This window comes from Dipodomys merriami, unplaced genomic scaffold (assembly GCF_024711535.1).
Source record: "Dipodomys merriami isolate MVZ:Mamm:240054 unplaced genomic scaffold, mDipMer1.0.p SCAF_158, whole genome shotgun sequence".
Lineage (NCBI taxonomy): Eukaryota > Metazoa > Chordata > Mammalia > Rodentia > Heteromyidae > Dipodomys > Dipodomys merriami.
Genome location: NW_027202915.1, coordinates 844851 through 866086, shown reverse-complemented (window position 1 = coordinate 866086; position 21236 = coordinate 844851). Strand labels below are relative to the sequence as shown.

At 61.6% G+C, this 21236-nt stretch overlaps 1 protein-coding gene across 6 annotated transcripts in view; it reads left to right on the top strand.

The window, feature by feature from the left end:
- Positions 1-20419, top strand: part of Smyd3 (SET and MYND domain containing 3) — a 401196-nt gene extending 380777 nt beyond the window's left edge. For 5 of the 6 annotated variants that reach the window (XM_070023183.1, XM_070023182.1, XM_070023187.1 and 2 more), the window contains 2 exons: positions 10778-10886; positions 19590-20419. In XM_070023183.1, the coding sequence (XP_069879284.1) occupies positions 10778-10886; positions 19590-19691 (211 nt within the window). In that variant the 3' untranslated portion in view covers positions 19692-20419. The remainder of the gene's footprint in view (positions 1-10777; positions 10887-19589) is intronic. The other variant, XR_011372134.1, reaches the window with a different exon arrangement.
- Positions 20420-21236: the final 817 nt, after the last annotated feature.

Genomic DNA, 21236 nt, shown 5'->3' with positions numbered 1-21236 from the left:
AGATGGTTGTGCTAGTTGCTTTATTGTATCCTGATGTGACCATTTGGATAAATATCCAGCAGTGTGGCATGGCTGGGTCAGAGGGTAGTTTGTGCAGGTGTTCCGAGGAACCTCCATGCTGCCTTCCACAGGGGCTGTGCCAGTTTACATTCCCGCCAGCCATGTTTTAGGGCTTGCTTCTACTGCATCTGGGTCAGCATCAGCTGTTGTTTGTGTTCTGGAGCGAGATGGAATCTATGTTTATGACCCAGGATGATGAGCATTTCTTCAGGTGTCTGTTGGCCATTTGCACAAGTCTGGTTAGCTCATGTGCTCATTCATCAGTTGTGCTGTTGACTCCTGGAGGGCTTTCTGTCTTGAGCTCCTCACACATTCTGGAGTAGGCCATTCCCTGACATGTAGATCTCCCGTTCTGCAGGCTGTCTTTTTAGCTTTTTAGCCTTTGTCATGCAGAAACTTGAGTTTGATGTAATTCCATTTGTCAGTCTTCTCTTTGATTGGCTTAGCCCCTAGAAATTGACTCAGAAAGCTCCTGCCTGTGTCAAGAAGTTCTAATGCATGTCTTACTCCTTCCTGTGGTAGTTTCAAGGTTTCAGATCCTACATTGAGGTCTTTGATCCCTTTGAAATTGATATTAATAGAGGGGGACAGACAGGGATCCTGTCATCTTCATTTTCAAAGACTGCTCTGTCAGTGGCAGGCTTGCTGGAAAGACCCTGGCCGCCTTGGGTCCGTCTGTCCAGCCAGCAGCTCCTGATGCACACTGTGCAGGACCGGGCTCGGAGGCATGTCCTGGGTGCGTGTGTCCCAGGCGCGACTTAAGTTCCATTTGTTTTGCGGGAGACACCAGCTGACTTGAGCAGCCGCCTCCAGCCAACCTTATGCAACACTAGCAACCGCCCTCGTCGACTGCACAGCTTCAGGAGAGCCGGGGCCCCATGGGGCTCAGGGGACAGAGCCGTCGAGCCTCGCCACCCTGAGAGGGGCAGGAACCTTCTGCATAGCAAGAAAACGGCCCTGGCTTTTGGGTGTCAGAGTGTAAAGAGCTGGAGCCTTGCAGCCCTTCTGGCCACGTGGTGCCGTGCATTGCAGCAGGAACCCCCCCCCCCCCGGCTTTCAGTGCAGTGCAGTTTTATCTGGAGCACGTTCATGTCAGAGCAGACGTCCTCTTCTCACTTGGCATTCTTGCCATTGTACCTGTCCTCTCCTCTGCAGGATGGAAGAGCTCGGGCCCTGGTGTGGTTCTGAGCTCTTCAGCTTGCACTCTGCCATTTTGAGCCATGGCGCAGCTTCTGGTTTCCTGGTGGTGTGGGGGAGATAGGAGTCTCAGGGACTTTTCTGCCTGGGCTGGCTTTGAGCCGCCATGTGAGCCTCTCAGTCTCCTGAGTCGCTGAGATGACAGGTGTGAGCCACTGCGCCGGCCAAGATTGTCTTCCGTTTGCCTGAGGGTGAAACGGGAAGGCGGTCACGGCGATCACTGGTGAGCAGGTCCACACCTGGGCACGTACGACAGCTACCTTGCTGCTCTCCGCTTCTTGAGGGTAAAGAAAGATATGAGGTGTCTTTGGATCTGACTTGAAAAAGGAAGGCGGGCAGAAATCAGGAGGATTGTGATTCAAGGTCAGTAAAGAGCTCACAAGACCTCATCTCAACATGCCTGGCATCACAACCTCAGGATTGGGACACATGCGTGGGAGGACTGTGGATGGAGGCTAGCCCAGGGAAAACACAAGCCCCATCCAAGACGTGCTGGGTGTGACCGCGCCGGGAGCCTGCTCAGTGAGTTCCAACCGCGACTACACGGGGGGGGGGGGGGGGGGGTGGGGGGGGGGTGAGAGTGGAAGACCGCAGGAGACCCGGAGCCGTTACCGGAAAAGCAGCAGAGCTCGGTGGCAGGAGCCTGGCTGCATCTCAACGCATCCAGCTCTGCTCCGCAGCCGTGGCATAAGCACTCACCCCGGCCAGGGGCCCAGTGTGCAGTTCCCACGCAGGGCCGCCCGGCTTGGGGTGCAGTTCACCTGCGGGGCCACTGGCTTGGGGTGCAGTTCACACTCAGGGCTGCCTGGCTTGGGTGCAGTTCACACTCAGGGCCGTCCTGGCTTGGGGTGCAGTTCACACTCAGGGCCGTCCTGGCTTGGGGTGCAGTTCCCACTCAGGGCTGCCCGGCTTGGGGTGCAGTTCACACTCAGGGCCGCCCGGCTTGGGGTGCAGTTCACACTCAGGGCCGCCCGGCTTGGGGTGCAGTTCACACTCAGGGCCACCAGCTTGGGGTGCAGTTCACACTCAGGGCCACCTGGCTTGGGGTGCAGTTCACACTCAGGGCCACCGGCTTGGGGTGCAGTTCACGCACAGGGCCGCCCGGCTTGGGGTGCAGTTCACACTCAGGGCCGCCCGGCTTGGGGTGCAGTTCACACTCAGGGCCGCCCGGCTTGGGGTGCAGTTCACACTCAGGGCCGCCCGGCTTGGGGTGCAGTTCACACTCAGGGCCGCCTGGCTTGGGGTGCAGTTCACACTCAGGGCCGCCCGGCTTGGGGTGCAGTTCACACTCAGGGCCACCAGCTTGGGGTGCAGTTCACACTCAGGGCCACCCGGCTTGGGGTGCAGTTCACACTCAGGGCCACCCGGCTTGGGGTGCAGTTCACACTCAGGGCCACCCGGCTTGGGGTGCAGTTCACACTCAGGGCTGCCCGGCTTGGGGTGCAGTTCACACTCAGGGCCGCCCGGCTTGGGGTGCAGTTCACACTCAGGGCCACCAGCTTGGGGTGCAGTTCACACTCAGGGCCACCTGGCTTGGGGTGCAGTTCACACTCAGGGCCACCGGCTTGGGGTGCAGTTCACGCACAGGGCCGCCAGGCTTGGGGTGCAGTTCACACTCAGGGCCGCCCGGCTTGGGGTGCAGTTCACACTCAGGGCTGCCTGGCTTGGGGTGCAGTTCACACGCAGGGCTGTCCGGCTTGGGGTGCAGTTCACACTCAGGGCCGCCGACTTGGGGTGCAGTTCACACTCAGGGCCGCCGACTTGGGGTGCAGTTCACACTCAGGGCCACCCGGCTTGGGGTGCAGTTCACGCGCGGGGCCGTCCGGGTGGGGTGCAGTTCACGCGCAGGGCCGCCCAGCTTGGGGTGCAGTTCACGTGCGGGGCCATCCTGGCTTGGGGTGCAGTTCACGTGCGGGGCCACCGGCTTGGGGTGCAGTTCACACACAGGGCCACCCGGCTTGGGGTGCAGTTCACACTCAGGGCCGTCCTGGCTTGGGGTGCAGTTCACGCGCAGGGCCGCCTGGCTTGGGGTGCAGTTCACACTCAGGGCCGCCCGGCTTGGGGTGCAGTTCACGCGCAGGGCTGCCTGGCTTGGGGTGCAGTTCACGCGCAGGGCCGCCCGGCTCAGGTCTGGGGTGAGCCACCCTCACCGTCCTTGGCTCCCCTCTGACTGGGCGGCAGAGCGTCCTCCCAGGCTCCCTGGCCTTCAGAATCCTGGAATTCTAATGACCGGTAAGCGTGGAGCGCCCACGTCCCACGCTCTCCAGCTCAGCTGGTAATTAAAGAGCATCGCATTGTTCACGGTCTAGATTGTGTCTTTTTTCAGGGAAATTACAGGCTCTGGGTCCCCGAGTTCTGGGGGAGTCTGCGCACGTTCACCAGCTCCGCTTCCAGGGAGGGGACTGCGAGGCGTGGTCTTGGTGGGGGGGGACTGCGAGGCGTGGTCTTGGTGGGGGGGGACTGCGAGGCGTGGTCTTGGTGGGGGGGGACTGTGAGGCGTGGTCTTGGTGGGGGGGGACGGCGTGGTCTTGGTGGGGGGGACGGCGTGGTCTTGGTGGGGGGGACGGCGTGGTCTTGGTGGGGGGGACGGTGTGGTCTTGGGGGGGACTGCGAGGCGTGGTCTTGGTGGGGGGGGGACTGTGAGGCGTGGTCTTGGTGGTGGTGGGGGACTGCGTGGTCTTGGTGGTGGTGGGGAACTGCGTGGTCTTGGTGGGGGGGGACTGTGAGGCGTGGTCTTGGTGGGGGGGGATGGCATGGTCTTGGTGGGGGGACTGTGAGGCATGGTCTTGGTGGGGGGGGATGGCATGGTCTTGGTGGGGGGGACTGTGAGGCGTGGTCTTGGTGGGGGGACTGTGAGGCGTGGTCTTGGTGGGGGGGACAGCGTGGTCTTGGGGGGGACTGCGAGGCGTGGTCTTGGTGGGGGGGACTGTGAGGCGTGGTCTTGGTGGGGGGGGATGGCATGGTCTTGGTGGGGGGGACTGTGAGGCGTGGTCTTGGTGGGGGGACTGTGAGGCGTGGTCTTGGTGGGGGGACTGTGAGGCGTGGTCTTGGTGGGGGGGGACTGTGAGGCGTGGTGTTGGTGGGAGGGACGGCGTGGTCTTGGTGGGGGGGACTGCGAGGCGTGGTCTTGGTGGTGGTGGTGAGTTGCGCCGTGGCTGCCTCTCTGGGAAGCAGAGCGGCACTTGCGGCGCGGGGCCGCTGGTGGGCGCCCTGGCGGCCTGGCTGTGGTCACGCTGGCTGGCGAGAGCCGGTCCGGGCAGCGGGGAGCAGACCCGGGCCGCACGGACGCCTGGAATTCGGCCCAGCCAAATGTTGTTTTTCTTCCTAATATTCCTTACGACTACATTTTTTTATTTGCTGGTTAAAAAATGTGTTTGTCTCATCGAGATGCCCTGTAAAGGATTTTCCTCTTCATTTTTTGGGTGGTGCTGGGTTTGAACTCAGGGCCTTGGCGTGGTTCGGCCGGTGCTAGGCAGGCTTGACACGCCGCCATCCTCTGTGCAGGTCGGGTCGAGCTGCCTTCCGGGGCAAGCGGACAGCGAGTCCCTGCATCTGCTGCCAAGGACAGGTCCTCGCTGGAGTGACAGAGCTGCACCACTGCACCCTGCTTTTGTACCGAGACAGGCTCCCTTGAACTTTTGTCTGTGCTGGCCTCAAACTGTGATCCTCCTTGTGTCTGCCTCCAAGAAGCTGGAATTATAGTTGTGAGCCACTAGTACCTGGCTATAATTTCTTGACATTTTAAGAATGTTTTACTGGTCTAGGGTTCCGGCCCTCAGAGAACTGGTCAGCTCTGGGGTCTTCATTTCCAGTCAGTCTAGTGGGCAGTCAAACTAAGGGCTGCCCATCCGGCTCCCTGGAGCAGGACCTGCCTCTGCCCCTCCCAGCATCCTTCCCCCGCCCCTCCCAAAGCCTCCAGCCACAGGCTCCAGGGGCCAGAGAGGCAGCGGCAGCCTGATGTGCCTACTGTTTGGGTTTTTTGGTCAGTTGCGGGGCTTGAACTCAGGGCCTGGCTCTTTGAGCCACAGCTCCACTTCTAGTTTCTGGTGGTTGATTGGTGGTAAGAGTCTCACGAGGACTTTTCTGCCTGATTTTGAACCTCGATGCTCAGACCTCAGCCTTGGGATTAGCCAGGATTGTAGCGTGATCCACAGCGCCCAGAGAACTCCCACTCTCCATCGGCATCAGAAGGGTTCTTAGTTCCTGATCTCAGTCCTGAGTCCCTCCTAATTTTTAGGGACATATGCTTTACTGATCTCTTCTTTAACCTGCTGTGAGAATTCATCTTTTTTTTTGTTTGTTTTTTTTGGGTCCAGTCGTGGGGCCTGAACTCTGGGCCTGGGCGCTGTCCCTCAGCTCTTCAGCTCAAGGCTAGCGCTCTACCACTTGAGCCACAGCGCCACTTCCAGCTTTTTTCTGTTTGCTTATATGGTGCTGAGGAATCGAATCCAGGGCCTCAGGCATGCAAGGCAAGCGCTCTACCACTGAGCCACCTTCCGGGCCCCTGAGAATTCATGGTAAGACATAGCGTGCTGCCCGTGGGCAGCGCAGGAGGTTGGCAGCCAGCCGTGGAGGTTGTGTTGGAAGCCTGGGCCTCTGGCTTGGACCGTGGCGGTCATTCCAGAGCTTGTCATTCCAGCACAGGATCGAACCTCTGGAGCGTCAGTTTCCTCTTTCTAACGTGTGTTTGCTAAAAGCACCAGCCTCACAGGGTGCGGTAGGGTGAAATGGCGTCTCAGCAGTTACTAGCTGCTACTGTCTTCATTGTTGATGCCTGTGTTAGGATTTTGGCACTACGCACATAGGCACACAGGCCTTAATCTTGAACCTCTACTGTGGAGTGGTCTTGGGATCCTTCCAGCATAGCCCAGCACGCAGGGGTAGCTGTTCCCTTGGCCTTTCCTGCCTAGCAAAGAAGCTGAGCAGCACCAGGCACCCTTGCTCGGCCCTGTCCCCAGCTGCTGTGTCCCCTGCGTACAGTGGGCACTCAGCACACCATCGCCCGCCTCCCGGGTGAGGGGAATGGCAGCCGCCCAGGCGATGGGGCAGCAGACACCGTGCTGCTCCTGATCTTTCCGCCCCGCGTTGCGTCTGCATGCTCTGCCATTGTATTATGCCTCCAGCCTGGCTTTTTGCCAAGCATTTTGGAAACATGTCTCGGGGACTTTTAATTCCTAGGCTGGCTTTGAACCACAACCCTCCAGATCTCAGCCTCCTGGGTAGCTTGAGTGCCTGTAATCACTTCCCAGCTTAATCGGAAACTTAAAAAAAAATGTGGTTCTCTGTTTGTGTTGAGCTAAAGAGCAGAGCTGATGGGTTAAGCTGCACAGAGCCTCTGAGGCCTTCCTGCCGCCGCTGTCCAGACGAGGAGGTGGGGCTCGCAGGGAGAACACAGCCTTTCGCTGATAGGAGGGGCCGCTCCTTCCAGATTCCATACACTGTCCTAAACGTCTTCTAAGGTCTGGGTAGCTGGGCTGGGCACTGCAAGCCCCCCTCCCCCCCCCCCCGCCCCGCCAGCAGAGCCGGTACCAGCCATCTTCTGGAAACGGTTTGCAAGTGTGTCATAATCCACCTTGTCAAACCCGAGACTCCGTTTATTAACATTATTACTGGGCCTGAAAGTTCTTTTACGTATAAAAGCTCAAGCACATCTTTCAAGTTTAGCGATTTTTAAACACTTGTCATTGGTTCTGGTATGAGTTAGAGTAGAGCTGGGCAAAAATAAACAAGATCATATTCTCTAAGAGGAGCTGCTTGCTCAGCCTGTCCACTGGAAACATCTGGCCTTTCAAAGCCAGTCTCAAAGGAGAGCCAGGCACGTGGCTCACGCCTGTCATCTGGGTCCAGGCTAGCCCTGGCCAAAACTTGGAGAGACCTCATCTCAACAGGAAAAGCCAGGCAGAGCGCGAGGTGCCTCTTGTTGTTCCAGCTATGCAAGAAGAGCCATACAGCTGCAGTCCATGACGGCGGGGCGGGGGGTAGGACCATATTTGAAAAGTATTGAAGGCAGGAAGGGCTGAGAGCGTGGCTCAAGTGGTCAAACACTTCCGTAGCGTGTGTAAACTCCAGTACTGCCAAGAAAAAAAAGCCAAGGGAGAGCAGAGTTCCTGGCTGCTGGAGTTCCAGCAGCTAGGCCGGGCACAGGGCTTCTCCAACGCAGGGGTTTCCATGAACAAAGAAGCCACCCACACGTCCCTTCCCGACCGCAGGTGCGGCCGGCGCGGCCCCCTCCCTCCTGCGGAAGGGCGGCGCTCATGTCAGCCCTGTGGCCAGGGCTAGCCTCGGCCCTCCGGGACCAGACTCCCTCCTCCCGGGCCTCCACGGAGGTTGTGGCTGCCAGTGCTTGCTTTATCGCGAACAGAAGAGAAGCTTTTGTCTGCATGTGTGCGCACTGGAGCCCAGCACCATCCCTTAGCTTTTTCACTTGAGGCTGCAAAGATCTACATATATCAAAAGTGGCTGTTATGTCTTTAGGCTCTTTTAATCTACTGTCTCCCCCGCCCCCCGCACATTGACCTGTTGAAGACCCTGGGTCAAGGTCTTGTAGATTTTCCTACCTCCCAGTCTGGCTGGCTGCTCTTCCTAGGAAATGGAATTTAATCCTGTGGGCTTGGTGAGATTCAGTGTGGCTTACGGCTTTGGTTCTGTTGGGTTGGGGTCTGTTCTGTTTGGTTTGGTTGGGTTGGCTCAGTTCAGTTCGGTTTGGTAGGATGTTGTACAGGTGATGCTGCTCCACACCTGCCAGCACCTCATGTCTGTGCTCACTTCAGTGGTGGAAGACTGATTGGTGGGTTCGGATTGCAGCACCCCAACCCCACTGCTGTGGTATTGTCCACTGTGCATTGTTCTAATAGTTTCATTAGAGATGCAGTGGTTTTTCTGTTTGCATCAGCATTCCACATTTCTCCACTGAAGTCCATACAGCTGGAGCTGACTGGTTTCTCAGCACAGTGTAAGCGGACAGGGTGAGCTCTTTTAGGTTAGTTGTGTGCTTTGTGTCTGACTTTGAGAAACAGACCTGAATGCTTTTTCCTACCTGCAAATGGCAAAGGTGCTATCTCTAATGAAGCACCATGTCAGAAACGCTCTGTAGGACTTACAGAGGTCCTGCTACCAGTATCTTTTCTGTGTCCTTCCCACTGGGGACAGACCAGTTTCCCTGAGTCCCAGTCCCCTGGTGAAATGTGACAGCAAGACCTTGGTGCTCGTGGGTCCAAACGCAGGCCCCAGAGCGCTTCCTCCTGCCTGCTAGACCCCCCCCCACCTCTCTGCACAAAGACAGCCTCCCAGGCTACACCGGCATCCTGACCGGAGAGACGACCCGGCAAATGGCTTCCGTACGGTGGTTTTGCTGGTGTCTCCGCAGGGCGCTGGCTGGAGTCAGCTCGCAGCCATAGTTGTATTGGTCGCATTCTCATTGCCACCATCCTCACGCGAGTCTCTGCCTCTGGGTCTCTTTTCTGGCTTGTTTCTTGTCCAATGAAATCCTCTCAGCCAGCCCCCTCCAATCCTGCTTCTGTGTGCAGGGGGAGGGCAGCCTCGCATGTGGTGCGCATGCCCTCACACGCGGGGGGGGGCGGTCCCACCCGGGGCTCCCCCGTCCTGCCTGGGCCTCCCCCGTCCCTCCTGGGGCTCCCCCCCCCCCGTCCCGCCCGACCCCCCTCCCCCCGTCCTATGGTCTGGCTGCTCCCTGTGCTGGGGTCTCCAGGTTCCCCAGTCTTCTCATTTCTGTAACTTACCTGCTGTTCCCCAGGCTCTATGCGGTCTGGGCTCCCTCAGGGATGGCTCCCACAGGCCCCAGCCCGAGCCCCACCGACCCTCCACCCCCCTCCCCCCACTTCTCAGCAGACGCCTCTCAGCCCTCGGGACATCCAAGCCCTCCTCCTCAGTCCTGGGCCGCCCTCCATTTCAGACAGTCCTGCACAGGATGACCCCCCCAGGGCCTCTTCCCTCCCCCTCCTCCGCACATCAGAAGGGCACCCTGGCTCAGGGCTGGCCCAGGGCTCATCTGATCCCGGAAGTCCGCTGGGGGCCTCCAGGAGGTGGCGCACTCAGCACCCACCGCTGCGCGAAGCCCTGCGCAGTGGCCCTCCCCCTCCCCTCCCCCTCTCCTCCCCTCCCCTCCCCTCGAGCCTGAGCCAGGGGGGGAGTTAATCTCCCTGTACCTGGCACAGCCTGGTTACTCAGAACCCAAGCCTTCCTTCTGCTCTGACATGACAGACGCCCACTTCACGGAGAGATTATTAGTATAGAATTACTTTTTTGCCTCTAAGTTTCATTGTGCCACATTCACAGCAGTAAAATCCAATTCCGCCAGGTGCGCTTCTCAGAGGCCGCGCGGGCAGCTGGGCTCTGCTAATGGCGTCCTGCGCGAAAGCCTTTGTCAGGGTCTGAAGCCTTTCCTTGCAAGTGACCGCGTGTTCCCTCTGTGCCCGGCGGGCCGCTGCCCTCACGGCCGGGCCCAGGTGGCCCCTGTGTTTCTCCCCCCGCCCCAGCCCTGCTCTCGGCCTTCCTTCAGCAGGAATGAAGGAATGGAGGACGGTGTCTGTTACACAGATTGCCGACCGCTGGCTCTGGGGCTGGGAACTGCGGGGCCTCCGGTGCGGTGCGGCTCTCCGTGGGGACGCTGTGTCCCTGCCGGATCCCCCGAGGTCTGGGGCCGCATCCTCCACCCAGCCCTTCCAGCTGGGAGCCCGTTCATTCCTCCCTCCTCTTCCAGGAAGCCTTCCTTGGTCCAGCCCAGCTCAGTCACCGCTCACTTCACCGGGCAGCACACTAGTAGAACGTCTAGTGCGTACTAAGGCCCACCGGATGGGCACCGCCTCCCGCCCAGGCGCAGTGCGGGGCCCTCATGGTGCCCCCATTCCGGACAGGAAAAATCCAGAGATGCCTTTGAGCCTGGGCCATGCACGAGAGGCCCAGCCACTGAATCCCACCTAGAAGGTTCTTGTGAGTCTGGACTGGGCGAGTGTCATTCTCACGAGGCCCTAAATGTGTCTCTGGGTCATGAGACAGGCGCGGGCTCGGTCTGCAGCTGCGTTCTGTCCTGTTGAAAGTGCTGCGCGTGCTGCGCTCCTCCTGCGGGCAGACGGTGCCGGCTGCACCAGCGGCGGCCTGACCTAACAATTGCTCCAAGACGACGACAGGACCAGTGCGTGGGGGAGGGGGGGTGAAGCCCGCGGCGCACCGTCAACCTAGGGCTTGGAGGCTACAGGAAAAGCAGAAAGAATCCACCCGGGAGAACCAAAGAAACTCCATCCATCAGAAAGGAGGCTGTGCCCGGCTGCGCTCCTCAGAGAGGGCGGGGCCGGCTCCTGTCCCACAATGCAGCGCGGCACCCCGCCCCACGCGCGGGACCACGCTGGTGCCTCTCCTCGTGTGGTCAGGAGACCTTCCCGTCGTCTTCGGCCCTGCCGCTGGCGTCTCTGGCGCAGCGGCGCGCGGCACGCTGCGTCCTGGCTGCTGAGCTCCCTCCAGCCGCCCGAGGGCTCCTGACCCTGCTGCCTTCTGTTTCCTGCAGGGTTTTTTTCCCGGGCAGCCATCCGGTCCGAGGCGTGCAGGTGATGAAGGTGGGGAAGCTGCAGCTGCACCAAGCCATGTTTCCCCAGGCCATGAAGAACCTGCGGCTGGTGAGTGGCGGGGGGGCGGGCACCGGCTGTGCCTCTTGCTGGCGCGGGCGCGGCAGTCCCGTGGGGCCCGTGGGTGTCCCGTGGGTGTGCACACGCGCCCAAGGTGCACAGGTCCGCTGTGAAGGAGCCCTTGTTGCCCACCTGGACTGCGAACCCTAGGTCTGGGCAAAGCCGCGGCCCCCGCGGCTGCCTTTGTGACCAGCTCAGGGCTGTGAGCAGGCACTGAGGCACATTTACACACTGGAAGCCGTGGAGGCAGATGGGGGGCTGGCTGGCGTTGGGATGAGTTCCTTGCTGAGGCCGGGACTCAGCTCATGCTCGCAGGGCGTCTCCTTTGCTGGAAGGGGCCTTTCCCCCGCACAGCGCCCCCCTCGGCCTTCCCCGCCACCCCGCACAGCGCCGCCTCCCCCCGGGGCCTTCCCCCCCCAGCGCCGCCTCCCCGGGGCCTTCCCCCCCTGCACAGCGCCCCCCCCCGCCTTCCCCCCCTGCACAGCGCCCCCCCCCCAGCCTTCCCCCCTGCACAGCGCCCCCCCCGCCTTCCCCCCCTGCACAGCGCCCCCCCCGCCTTCCCCCCCCTGCACAGCGCCCCCCCCGCCTTCCCCCCCTGCACAGCGCCCCCCCAGCCTTCCCCCCTGCACAGCGCCCCCCCCGCCTTCCCCCCCTGCACAGCGCCCCCCCCGCCTTCCCCCCCCTGCACAGCGCCCCCCCCCCAGCCTTCCCCCCTGCACAGCGCCCCCCCAGCCTTCCCCCCCTGCACAGCGCCCCCCCCGCCTTCCCCCCCCTGCACAGCGCCCCCCCCGCCTTCCCCCCCTGCACAGCGCCCCCCCAGCCTTCCCCCCCTGCACAGCGCCCCCCCCCGCCTTCCCCCCCTGCACAGCGCCCCCCCAGCCTTCCCCCCCCTGCACAGCGCCCCCCCGCCTTCCCCCCCTGCACAGCACCCCCCCCGCCTTCCCCCCCCTGCACAGCGCCCCCCCCGCCTTCCCCCCCTGCACAGCGCCCCCCCCGCCTTCCCCCCCCTGCACAGCGCCCCCCCCGCCTTCCCCCCCTGCACAGCGCCCCCCCAGCCTTCCCCCCTGCACAGCGCCCCCCCAGCCTTCCCCCCCTGCACAGCGCCCCCCCCGCCTTCCCCCCCCTGCACAGCGCCCCCCCCGCCTTCCCCCCCTGCACAGCGCCCCCCCAGCCTTCCCCCCCTGCACAGCGCCCCCCCAGCCTTCCCCCCCTGCACAGCCCCCCCCCAGCCTTCCCCCCCTGCACAGCGCCCCCCCCAGCCTTCCCCCCCCTGCACAGCGCCCCCCCGCCTTCCCCCCCTGCACAGCGCCCCCCCAGCCTTCCCCCCCTGCACAGCGCCCCCCCCAGCCTTCCCCCCCCTGCACAGCGCCCCCCCGCCTTCCCCCCCTGCACAGCACCCCCCCCGCCTTCCCCCCCCTGCACAGCGCCCCCCCCGCCTTCCCCCCCTGCACAGCACCCCCCCCCGCCTTCCCCCCCTGCACAGCGCCCCCCCCGCCTTCCCCCCCTGCACAGCACCCCCCCCGCCTTCCCCCCCCTGCACAGCGCCCCCCCCGCCTTCCCCCCCTGCACAGCACCCCCCCCCGCCTTCCCCCCCCTGCACAGCGCCCCCCCGCCTTCCCCCCCTGCACAGCGCCCCCCCCGCCTTCCCCCCTGCACAGCGCCCCCCCCGCCTTCCCCCCCTGCACAGTGCCGCCCCCCCCCCCCGCGGTGCTCCGGAGCTCGGCTGGCCCCGCCGGGTGGGCCGCGCAGGTGCACCCAGCGCCACGGCCCGTCTGCAGAGGGGCTGTGGCGGGAGGGGAGGGGAGGGGAGGGGAGGGCGCAGCTGCCGCGTGAGCGTTTTTAGAGGAGAAAACTAGCGAATACCTAAGGGAGCCTTAAAAATCAGCTCCCTCAGTGCGCCGGCCTCGTCCAAGGCCGCTCCTGACGCTGCTGACATCCGCTCTCAGGCAACAGGAGGAACTCTAGGGTTTCTGGAAGGTTCTCACCCTTTCTGTTCTCGTTCCCCTGACACCTTTAGCAGACCGGGAGGTGCCGGCGCTCCTCGCTGTGGGGCGCCCCTCCCGTCCCCTCCCCTGGTCTGGGGTGCTCCTCGCTGTGGGGCGTCCCTCCCCTCCCCTGGTCTGTCTGGGGTGCTCCTCGCTGTGGGGCGCCCCTCCCCTCCCCTCCCCTCGCCTGGTCTGGGGTTTGCAGCCCGCCGACAGCGCGTGGGGTCTCCGGTTTCTACCTCAGTGACTAGAGGCAGCTGCCCCCGCCCGCCCGCCAGGTCGGGGCCAGCACGCCTTCCAGAAGTCTCCAGGTGAATCCACAGGCTGTGTGGCGGGCTCCTCACACGCACAGCTTGCTCGCATCCGCCGAGTGGGCTCACGCGCTTTCTCCTGTGTTGTGCAAAATGAAGGCGCTGTGGCGAGGAGACGAACGGGCAGAGGCAGAGCGGATCCACCCGATCAGCACGGCCGCTAAGCGCCCTGTGCTTTGAGCTTTGAATAGGACCTGGACACCCCCCCCCGCGGTCCTCCCCCCCACAGTCCTCCCCCCCACCCCCGCGGTCCTCCCCCCGTGGTCCTCCCCTCCCCCGCCCCGCGGTCCTCCCCCCACCCCCACCCCCGCGGTCCTCCCCCCCGCGGTCCTCCCCCCACCCCCGCAGTCCTCCCCCCCTGCGGTCCTCCCCCCCAGCGGTCCTCCCCTCCCCCCTGCGGTCCTTCCCCCCACCCCCGCGGTCCTCCCCCCTGCAGTCCTCCCCTCTCCCCCCCGCAGTCCTCCCCCCGCGGTCCTCCCCCCACCCCACCCCCGCGGTCCTCCCCCCCTGCGGTCCTCCCCCCTGCGGTCCTCCCCCCGCGGTCCTCCCCTCCCCCCGCGGTCCTCTCCCCCCCTGCGGTCCTCCCCCCCCCCGCGGTCCTCTCGCCGCGCTGCTTCCGCAGAGGCGGTTTTGCAGTGCACTCGGGAGGCGGGGAGCCTTCAAGCCCCCCCCAAGTCCATGCAGGGAGAGCCGGGCGTGTGTGGGGATCCCCTCTCCACATGAGGGCCAGCCGCAAAGACGGGCCAGGCCCAGACCAGGCCTCACCCCACCTGGGTGATGGAGCAGGGCCGGGTACAGACGCCCACAAGCCCCCTGGATGCTCCCGAGGGCCCTGACACCCTGTGACCTCGTCTCCCCTCCTGTAAGCCAGCCTCGCCTCTTCCAGAAACTTCCCTCAGCAATCATCGGGGCATTTCCCCCAAAGCAGCCCAGGCAGGAGCCTCACGCGGCCAGATGGAGGGTGGGGTGGAGCAGAGCTTGCGGTCGTGAGGCCTGAGCTCCAACCGCAGCCTCCCGGCCTCCGCCACCCCAGAAGGACCCCGGGGTGCGGCACGAGGCCACGAGGCTGGCGCCGGGCGCTCGGGTGCAGCTGGCCGCGTGCAGGGCGGTCTCCGCGCGCGGATTCTGCTTTTAGGAGGCCACTGGCTGCTCCGTGGCGCTGTGGGGGCGAGGCCGGGCGCACGGCGTGCTTCCAGCTGAGGGGGTGTGGGACCGGCGGCTGGTTCTGGCCACCCGCTCACAGGGCGAGCGTCCTGCGGGCAGCGCTGCTGGTGTAGGTGTGTGTCCACTGGGCGTGGGGATGAGGAATGGCCGTGGGTATCTCCTGGGGCGTCGAGCAGAGGCACATGCTCGGGCACAATCCTGCCAGGGTCGTGCTTCGGGGATGTGTTTCCTGAAGGCTCTCGGGGCTACACGGGGCCTCAGAAGCCTGGCGGCCCTCGCCTGTGCTGCCCTGGCTGAGAACCGGCCGCAGAGCAGCGTCCGGCCGGCCGGGCGGTCCGAGGTGGCAGCCGCTCCTGCACACGCCGGGCTGAGGGACTGGGCGGCCGGCAGGAGGACAGGAATGGATTCTTTGCCTCCTGAAATGATGGAGACCCCGGAGATAATGGAATAAAATGGCGCGAAGAAGGTTTCCAGAGCCTGGCGAGGAACAGAAAGCCGAGAAGCTTCAGAAACAGACGTTGCAGGTACCATCAGGACCCGGGCTCTTGCGGAAGAAGAGGCCATGTGGCCAGCTCGGAGCCATTCTCATTTCCACCTCGCGAAGCCCTGCCTGCTGCAGGCTCCCGGGGCCCAGCCCGGCCCCGCCCTGGCTAGTGCTAGGCTGGCCTTGGTTATAGAGGTCGGTTGCAAATCAGCTGACTTTCTGCTCAGTGGCTGCCTCTTCAGGCTGGAGATTCAAACTGCTTGCGCTGTGCTTTGCTTAGCCCGGCCTCTTCCATGGTGAGGCGTTGTTTAGCCCGGCCTCTTCCATGGTGAGGCTCTGTCTGTCTTTTCCCGGGTGGGAATAGGAATTCAAGCCGCTCCTTTTGTGATGTGCGGTTTTCAGCTGCTCCCTCACATCCAGCCGGCCCCGTGCAAAGCACAGACAGGTCCCGGCCCCAGCCTGCTCCCGCTCCCGCCCCTCACAGTAGCTGATTAAAGCGTCGGTGCTGTTTTTCCCATCTCTTGGTTTGCTCTAGGGATTCCTGACCCTCGGTCGTGTTCTTATTTAGGAGTCTGATGCGAGCCCTCGACACGCACAGGAAATAGACAGGTGCACACTGGCTTGCAGAGCTGGCGGCGGCGGAGCTTCCGGGCTGTTCCCGGCCCTGGAAACGCGCAGCGTCCCAGTCATCCGTGAGCGGGAGGAAGGAGCGGGACAGAGGGGGCTATTACGGATGCTGCGTCACTCACCTTCACAGAAGAAGTAACAGTGTAGCATTGGGTTTTGAACAGTAACAGCACCCAGAAGAGACACTGTAAGGAAGAAAGCGTGGACAAGCTCCAGGCGCAGTGAGTAAGTGTTCATAAAGAACACGAAGCAGGGTTTCCCTGCTAGGAAGTAGCAAGAAGGAGTCGGGGGTCCGACACTGGGCAGGTGCTGCTCCCCATTCTGCTGGACAGCTCACACAAGGCTCGGGCGAAACTCAGCAGCTCAGAAATGCACACTCAAAGTGACTATGTCTCAAGTGAAAAAGATCACACAAAGAGCCAAGAATATCCCAACTGTGAAAAAAAGCAATCACTGGATAACAGAGGTACCTGAATTATCTGACAACAATTTAAAATAGCTCTTATAAAATGCTTAAATAGGCAATTACAAATACCTTCCAAGCAAATGAAAAATTCAGAAAATCACGGTAAAGAAATAGAAAATAGCTGGATTCCAGTGGCTCACACCTATAATCCTAACTAGAGGCTGAGATCTGAGGACCAAGGTTCAAAGCTAGACTGGGCAGGAAAGTCCATGAGACTTTTTTTTTTTTAAATTGTGAAAATACTGTACAGAGGGGTTACAATTACATGGGAAAGATAATGAGTACATTTCTTATCAAGCATTGTAGCCTCCTCCTTTGTTTCCCCTTCCCATCCCTTCCCATGCTCCCCCCCGCCCCCCCACCCAACCCTCCATGAGACTCTTATCTCCAATTAACCACCAAAAAGGCGGAAGTGGAAGTGTGGCTCAAATAGTAGAGCACTAGGCTTGAGCAAAAAAGTTCAGGAACAGCACCCAAGCCCTGAACTCATGCATCAAGACCAGCACAGAAAGGAAGGAAGGGAAGGAATAGAAGATACAAAGAAGCAAACAGGAATCTAAGATCCAGGAGACATACTAACTAAAATAGAGTCAGCAACAGAACAGAGGCTACCAAGGAACAAACTGGTGACCAGATACCACCTGACCTGAAAAACAAGGGGGAAAGAACTGAGAAGAGTACAATTAGCTAGAGCCTCCAGAATCTGTACATCAGCGACAATCGATCTAAGGTTATTGTCCCAGAAGGAGAAGAGAAGCAGGTGGGTGGGAAAGGTCTGAGAAAAACAATGTTGGAAGCATCAGATCTGAGAAGAGGAAATAAAATCATCTCATCACAGACGACCCGGTGCTGTGTATAGAGAAAACACAAACACACACATACACTGTTAGAACTAAGAAATGAATCCACAAACTAGAATACAAAATCAACATTATCAGTCAGTTGTGTTTTTATGTATTAGCAACAGACAATTCAAAATGAAATTAAGGAAATTATTCTATTGATAATAGCATCAAACAGAATAAAATACTAAGAATTAAAGAGATGCAATAAATGTTTAAATAAAACCTCTAACACGTTGTTGAAAGGACCAGCCTGCGTAACAAAGTGAGACCATATCTCAGAAACCAAATGGTACTTGCGGCTCACGCCTGTAGTCCTAGGTTCTTGGGAGGCTGAGCTAGAAAGAGGATTTGAGGCTAGCCCAGGCACAAAATCCACAAGCCCTCATCTCCATAGAAGAGAAGCTGTAGCGAAGGCCCGTCATTCCAGCAACTCTTGAGGAGCCTGACGTAGGCGAGCGAAGGTCAGCACACACCTGGGCAGAGCCGCTCCTGCTCCTAAAGGCGTCCCTTGAAAAACAGCAGCAGAGCAGCAGCCTAGCAAGCACAAGGCCCAGCATTCAAACCCCAGTGCTGCAAACAGAACCAGGTAGAACGGAAAGGAGAAAGTAAACAAAACCACAAGTATAGCTAGAGGCACCAAAGCCCTTTAGTCTACATAGATAGAAGAACTCGACGGAAAACCAGCAGGATGTGTGAAAATTCAATAACACCACCAGCAGTGGGGTCTAATCAGCATTTATAAACACTTCACACCACAGCAAAATACACGTTCTTCCTAAGGGTCTACTGAGCACATATAGAGTAGGCCACATTCTGGGCCATAAAACAAATTCCAATAAATGTGGAAGATTCATTCATGTAAAATCATGCCAAGTAAAGTCTCCGACCACAGCCAGAGAATTCAGTTAGAAATCAGTAACCGCAGTGGGAAACAGCATCAAGTGCAAGTCCTGTCTGGGTCTGGGGCGTCTGCGGTGGAATTTCTTGTCGGTGTCCTCATTCAGTGGAGACCCCGAGGCTGGGGGAGGAGACGGGGCTTCACGAGCAGCCCGGGAGGCATGGGCGCCTGCCTGTGACCCGTCCCGAGGTTATACATCCTCATCATCAGCCACCACCATTACTATGATTATTATTATTATTATTATTTGGTACAGGGCCCTGGGCCCTCCCTCCTCTGGGCCTAGCATGTGTCACACTTCTATAGAATACAGTTTGGCTATGGTGATGACAAACTAGTTACACCCTGACTCTGACAGGCCAGAGCGCCCCTAAAGCCAAGGCCAGGTCTTGTTCCTCCCAGAGACCCCGCACTGTGCTTGGGAGCTGGTGTTCGAAGTGCCAGAGGCCTGGGGTCTGGGCGGCCCTTGCTTCTTGCACACCTGTTTGCATGTCCTGCACTGGGCACCTGCTTCCTCCTGCTGGGACGGCGTTGGCACGGGGAAGCTCACGCCTGCTCCTCGCGGCCTCGCCGGCGCTGCCTCCGCCCTGAAGTCGCGGACTGGATTCCCGGGCAGGGAAAGTGTAGGAGATTGCAATAAGATTAATATGTTTGCATCAAAAATCAGTATGAGCGGGACATGGTTTCCGGCTTGAACCCGTTATCTGAGTTATTCATTCTGTGTAATCTGTCGTAACAGTTCTAAAATTACTTTCTTTTTAAAGAAGCGATGAGGTTGGAGTCGGTGGGGACCGTTCTTTGTGGGTGGTGAGCCGCGCGCCCGGACCGGCCGGGGCAGGGCCGCCCTCGGAGGCGCCGGGGCCCTCCCCGCGCCAGCTCCGCTCCCCATTTCCCAGTCAGCTCGGCTGAGGGAGGAAATGAAGCCAGAATTGCCCTCTGCGGTGGCCGCCGCTCGGCCGGGCCTCAGACAAGCTGGCCGCCCGGGGCGCTGCTCCCGAGTCCCCCGGCCCAGGACGAGGCCCGCCGCCCCCCGCGGCCAGGCTGCGCCCCGGGACACCCTGGACGAGGCCCGCCGCCCCCCGCGGCCAGGCTGCGCCCCGGGACACCCTGGACGAGGCCCGCCGCCCCCCGCGGCCAGGCTGCGCCCGCGCGCACAGGAATCAGGCTGCGAGTCTCCTTCCTCCGTTCTCCTCTTCATCTGTCTGTCGCTCAGGAAATCTTCCTATCCGGCCACCGGTCATTTTGATGTCCCATCGTTTTGCTGTCTAGCCGGCTGATGTCCTCTTCCTTCAGCCTCTGCGTTAGGCCCGCGTCGGCACCGCCGCGAGGGCCGCCCGCCGCTCCGCATCAGCAGCGCTTCCCAGCCGCTGGCTGGGCCGAGCCGGGCCCCAGAGCTCTCGCCACAGCCTGGAGCCCCGGGCTCCCTGTCAGCGCCGGAGGCCGCTCAGCTGGAGCCCCGGGCTCTGCGTCAGCGCCGGAGGCCGCTCAGCTGGAGGCCCGGGCCCCGTGTCAGCGCCGGAGGCCGCTCAGCTGGAGGCCCGGGCTCCGCGTCAGCGCCGGAGGCCGCTCAGCTGGAGGCCCGGGCCCCGTGTCAGCGCCGGAGGCCGCTCAGCTGGAGGCCCGGGCTCCGTGTCAGCGCTGGAGCCCCCCTCCCGCAAGAGCTCGGTCCTCCCAGGTGCCCTGCTGGTGCTTCCAGCCGCCGAGTCCCGTCTCCAGGGGTCTCCGGAGCACAAGGCTGCGATGTCGCCGCCCGGCTCTGGGTTCCCACCGCGGCTGCACACATTGCTGAAGCGTCCTGGTGGTGGATCGCTGCTCTACAAACCACCGGCGCCCCCCGCGCCCGCCCCGGCAGTGGAGCCACCAGAACCTGCCGCTCTCGCCCGGCTCTGACCTCTCCTCCCTCCTTGCCCTTAGGCCTTCGACATCATGCGCGTGACCCACGGCCGAGAGCACAGCCTGATCCAAGACTTGATCCTGCTCCTGGAAGAGTGTGACGCCAACATCAGAACCTCGTGAGGGACGGCGGAGGGCCGCGCCCAGCGCCCGCCGCGCCCCGCGCCCCGCGCCCACCACGCCCCACGCCCCGTGCCCACCACGCCCCGCGCCCCGCGCCCACCACGCCCCTGCACCCTGCCGTAGCCAGGCCCCGCGCCCCTGCCGTAGCCAGGCCCCGCGCCCCACGCCCACCACGCCCCTGCACCCTGCCGTAGCCAGGCCCCGCGCCCCACGCCCACCACGCCCCTGCACCCTGCCGTAGCCAGGCCCCGCGCCCCACGCCCACCACGCCCCTGCGCCCCTGCCGTAGCCAGGCCCCGCGCCCCGCGCCCACCACGCCCCTGCACCCTGCCGTAGCCAGGCCCCGCGCCCCGCGCCCCGCGCCCCTGCCGTAGCCAGGCCCCGCGCCCCTGCCGTAGCCAGGCCCCGCGCCCCACGCCCACCACGCCCCTGCACCCTGCCGTAGCCAGGCCCCGCGCCCCGCGCCCCGCGCCCCTGCCGTAGCCAGGCCCCGCGCCCCTGCCGTAGCCAGGCCCCGCGCCCCGCGCCCCGCGCCCCTGCCGTAGCCAGGCCCCGCGCCCGCGCCCCGCGCCCCTGCCGTAGCCAGGCCCCGCGCCCGCCGCGGCAGATGTCACCGCTGGGAACGCTGCCGTGCCTGCCTGGGCCGCGGTGACAACAGGCGGCCAGCCGAGGGCTCGTTAATGATGCACCAGCACAGTGGGAATAAATCCTTAAAAATTCGCTAAAAACGCCGCCCGGTCACTGTTTTCTTTGCACAGTTATTGGCGATTTCACTGTTCAAGATCTCCAGGTAGAATACACTATTAAAAGATAACACAATAAGAAATAACTCTCTGTCTCTGAAAATCTGGGGAGGTTATTGGATTAAAAAAAATCACTATTGTCACAACTACTCCCAACACAAACTTCCTGTCCACTTCTAGCAAGAAGCAGAGTTTTGTCTTAGTTTTTCTGTTTTGTTGGTGCGTGTTCGTCTTGCTGGGGTTCTGTGTGGCATTCAGTGTGTTCGCACAGCGTGCGCGGGTCCAGCCCGTTCCTGCCAGCCTCTAGCAGCACTCTGTTCTGTATTCAGATCAACTTATTTTTGTCAGTCGTGGGGCCTGAACTCTGGCCTGGGCGCTGTCCCTCAGCTCTTCAGCTCAAGGCTAGTGCTCTACCACTTGAGCCACAGCGCCACTTCTGGCTTTTTTCTTTTTGCTTATGTGGTGCTGAGGAATCGAACCCAGGGCCTCAGGCATGCAAGGCAAGCGCTCAACCACTGAGCCACCTTCCCAGCCCTGTATTTTTTTGTTTAGCTTTCCATAAATGAGAATTTACAGTACTTGTGTTTGTGTTGGCTTATTTCATTTAAATGTGCCTTGGGCTCCATCCAATATGCTACACACCCCAGGATTTCCTTCATCTTTATGGCTGAATCTATCCCACTGTGCACTGTGCACTGTGCCTGTGAGAAGCGCCCAGGCTGGCCACGTGGTGGGACTTTGAGCAGCGTCACAGGAAGCAGAGCTGGTGAGTGATGCCAGGCCCTCCTGCCTTCCCAGAGGA